This window comes from Elephantulus edwardii, unplaced genomic scaffold, assembly GCF_000299155.1.
Source record: "Elephantulus edwardii isolate Elephantulus edwardi_28Jun2011 unplaced genomic scaffold, EleEdw1.0 scaffold00016, whole genome shotgun sequence".
NCBI lineage: Eukaryota > Metazoa > Chordata > Mammalia > Macroscelidea > Macroscelididae > Elephantulus > Elephantulus edwardii.
The window spans coordinates 13,380,641-13,384,997 of NW_006399766.1; the positions used below are offsets into that span (position 1 = coordinate 13,380,641).

Below are 4,357 nucleotides of genomic sequence, written 5' to 3' on the forward strand. Positions count from 1 at the left end.
CAGCCCCATTCTTACAACTCCAAATTCATCTATCATTATGCTTTTAAACCTTTCAGCCAATAAGCTGGATGATGACAAGAGCAGTGAACCAAGATAAAGTGTTTACCAGAGTCAATACTCATGACAGATCATGCTTTAGGCAGACAGAAAGAGCCTCTGCAGGTCTCTGTTTAAAATCTTCTGCTTTATCTGTTTCTTAATTGTCATGCATGTCCTTCTTGCAGACCTGAAGTGGCCTCATGGAAGCAGGCAACACCAGCTTGTTGAGTGAGTTTTTCCTCACAGGCCTCACCAATGAAACTTATCTTCAGTCCGTCCTCTTTGCTCTCTTCCTCTTCATCTACGCAGTCACTGTATTGGGAAACTTGGGTCTTCTTACCCTCATTGTGGTCAGCCCCCGTCTCCACACCCCCATGTATTTCTTCCTCAGCAACTTGTCTTTTCTTGACTTCTGTTATTCCTCAGTCACAGTCCCAAAGATGTTGATGGGCTTCTTCCCTGGCTACCAAACCATCTCTTTCTTTGGCTGCATGGCTCAAACAGGTTTCTTTGTTATCTTTGCTGTCACTGAGTTCTTTCTCCTGGCTTCCATGGCTTATGATCGCTATGTGGCAGTCTGCAATCCCCTACTCTATCATATCATCATGTCCCCAAAGCTCTGCTTGCAACTCGTGGTTGCCAGTTACGTAGTGGGCCTCGTGGAAATGGTGCTCCTCACTAGCGCAACCTTTCATCTCACCTTCTGTCGCTCTCATGTCATAACTCACTACTTCTGTGATATCCTCCCACTTTTAAAACTCTCCTGCTCTGATACACGCGTCCTGCAGCTTCTCCTCTTTGCCTGTGGTGGTTTTAATGTATCTGTGTCTCTGGCAATTATTCTAGTGTCCTACATATATGTTTTCATTGCTATCATCAGAATTCCCTCAGCCCAGGGAAAGCACAAGACATTCTCCACCTGTGCTTCCCATCTGACAGCCGTCAGCCTATACTATGGAACCACAGTGTTCATATATTTGCGTCCATCCTCCAAGTACTCACTGGGAAGAGATGGATTGGTTTCTGTATTCTATACAGTGGTCATCCCCATGCTCAATCCTATGATCTACAGTTTGAGGAACAAAGATGTAAAAGAAACATTTTGCAGTGTTCTTAAGAAGACTTCACTCTTCCTCTCTCTCCCTATACTCAGAGTTACATGATGTTAAAAGCAGTAAAAGAAGGAAAAGGAAGAGGAGGTGAGACATTTTGGCCACTGACTGTATCTTAAATATTATACTATAATTTTAAATAGCTTGTCCTTTGTATCCTCTCTACAAATCTGCAAGTCAGAAATTCTTATCTTCATTATACAAATGAGAAAACCAATACACTAACAGATGTGGTTATTTATCCAATGTTCTTTGGTATTTAAAATGTTTTCTAGCTTTGTGTATTTTTCTAATGTGATTGGAAAGAATGTATATATGAAACAAAGTCATAAGTAGGGAACACTCTATGGGAGTTATTGTTGTTAGGTGCTGTCAAGCTGAATATGACTCATAGCGACCCGATGAGAAATAAATCCGAACCTTGTCCTATCCTGTGCCATCCTCATCATTTGTGACACATGTGAGCCCATTGCTAAAGTGACTTGTGTCAGTTCACAAGATCTTCCTCTCTTTTGCTGTCCCTCCAACCTCCCAAGCAGGATCCCCCTCTCACATGAATACCTTCTTCTACCAACATGCCCAAAGTATGTGAGAAAGCCTTATCATCTTTGCCCCCAAGGAGCACTCTGGCTACACCTTTTCCAAGACATATCTGTTTGTTCTCTTGGAAGTTCATGGGATATTCAGTACTCTTCTCCAACACAACAACCTACAGGCATAAATTATTCTTCTGCCATCCTTACTTTTTGTCCTATTCTTAGAAGAATAGCAAATTATTGAAAATATGATGGCCCAAATAAGGCATAACTTAATCTTCAGACTAATATCATTGTTCAATAATTTGGAGATGTATGGACTGTAGACTTTACCAGAGCCATACATCTCCTGATCTCCTGACTGCTAGGACAACCACAGCCATAAATCCTGCTGTGTCCTGTGCCAATCTCACTGTCTCCAACACACCTATCCACATTACTCCAGTCACTGACTCAATCCACCTCATAAAGGGTCTTCCTCTCCTGCGTTGTCCCTTCACCCTCCCAAGCATGATGTCCTTCTCCAAGGACTGATCCCACCTTGCAACATGTCCAAAGTATGTCAGAGGAAGCTGCAGAATTCTTGCCTCCAAGGAGCAATCTGCTTTAACTCTCTCTAGGATGAACCTGTTTGTTTTCTTAGCAGTCCATGGTATATTCAATACTCCAGTACCACAGCTCAAAGGCATCAATTATCTTTTGCTCCTCCCTAGTCATTGTCCAGCTCTCTGATACATAGCAAGTGATTTAAAAGACCATGGCCTGTATCAGGTGCACCTTAGTCTCGGAGTGACACCAGTGCTCTTCAGTACTTTGGAGAGGTCCCTAACAGCAGACTTTCCCATAGCAATACGTCTTTCAATTTCCTGGCTGCTGGTGCCAAGAGTGTTGATTATGGAGCCAAGCAAAATAAAGCTGTGAACAATCTCAGTATCTTCACCATACATCCTGATGCTGCCAATTGGCCCAGTGGTGAGAATCTTTGTTTTCTTGTTATCGAGCCTCAATCCATATTGAAGGCTGCAGTCCTTGACCTTCTGTAGCAAGCACTTCAGGTCTTCCTCAGTTTCAGCAAGCAGGGTTGCATAATGCAGATTGTTGATTCTTTCTCCAAACCTGATGCCACACTTCTCATATAGTCCAGCCTCCCGGATAATCTGTTCTGCATGTAGGTTGAAAAGGTATGGAGCTAGGACACATCCCTGCCTACACGCTTCCGAATTTTAAACCATGCAATGTTTCCTTGCTCTGCTCTGACGACTGCCTCCTGGCCCAAGTATAGATTTTGCATTGGCATGATCAAGTGTTCTGGGATCCCCATTCTTCTCAGAGTCAGCCACAGTTTGTTATGATCCACACAGTCAAATGCCTTTGCATAATCAATGAAACACAGATAGACATTATTCTGGTACTCCTTGCTTTCAGCCAAGATCCATCTAACATTAGCTACAATATTCCTAGTACCACACCACAAAACTCAAGAGACACTGGCCACAGCATAAGAAATTGTCAGCAGCTAAAGTGTTTGGAATCACAGAAGCCCATAAAGCTTGAGATATAACCATCAGATCAATGGAAGATAGGTGTTGAAAGGAGTGGGTGGGAGTGGATGGCGTGCTGGTGGGTGGTGGAGCAGGGAAATAAGTGGGTCAAGACACTTGTGTCAAGGGCAGGGACAACACTGAAATGAATGGTTAATTCAACAATTGGGGGAAATATCTTTCATCCGCTTTTTTCTGTAAAATGCTTGTCTGTCAGATACTTCTCTAAATCTGAGCATTCAGATTAAGACAGATTAGGAAGAAAGATTGGCCACCCACTTGCGAAATAGCAGGCCTCTGAAAACCCTGGGTACAACAGAACACACAGAGACTTAACACACAGGGCAACTTTGGTAGAGCTTTCAAGGATGTAAATACAAAGAAAGAGGAACAATTGTAAGCAGACATTAGTGATTGGAATATGGAATGTGAGAACGATGAATGTAGGAAAATTAGATATTGTTAAGAAAGAAATGGAACACATAAATATTGACACACTAAATTTCACTCCTTACAATGTCAAATTAAGTGACTCAAAATTAATTTATTTCGCCATCTGTGCTTTACATTTCAGAAGATTGTGAGATACAGATTTAATGACATAAAAAAACCACAATCTCCAAATAAAGGAAATGGTAAAGATTGTTGTTGTTAGTTGCTGTCAAGTTTGCCACAACACAAAATGATTCTATGTACAAAGTAAAAACAAAACCAAACCCTTTAGAATCAGTCCTGGAGGATTAATAGACATAAGATATAAGAGGGAGGGAGTAGAAAAATGAAAGGAAAATTTCTGCAAAATTCAGACACTAAAAGAAAAATCATAGGAAAACTTTATATTCAGATAGATTGATTTTGGATTGTTACCAGAGAAGGGATTGGAAGGGAAGGGTTGTTGTTATGTGCCGTCGAGTCATTTGCGACTCATAGCGACCCTGTGTACAACAGCCCTAAACCCTGCTCTATACTGTCCCAATCGCATGGCCTCTGACACACCCATCCTGATTACCCCAGTCACTGAATCAATCCACCGCATAGAGGGTCTTCCCCTCCTGCGCTGTCCCTCCACCTTACCAAGCATGATGTCTCTCTCCGAGGACCTGTCTCTCCTTACAACATGTCTGAAATA

General features: G+C 42.1%; 1 protein-coding gene across 1 annotated transcript; it reads left to right on the forward strand.

Annotated features, from left to right (window-relative positions):
- The first annotated feature begins 239 nt into the window (after window positions 1-239).
- LOC102850920 (olfactory receptor 1038-like) lies at window positions 240-1,202 on the forward strand. Its single transcript, XM_006881871.1, has one exon. The coding sequence runs from the start codon at window positions 240-242 to the stop codon at window positions 1,200-1,202; it is 963 nt and encodes a 320-aa protein (XP_006881933.1).
- Window positions 1,203-4,357: the final 3,155 nt, after the last annotated feature.

Excerpts from the sequence above, each read along its gene's own strand:
- LOC102850920 (XM_006881871.1), top strand. The coding sequence starts at position 240 with ATGGAAGCAGGCAACACCAGCTTGTTGAGTGAGTTTTTCCTCACAGGC.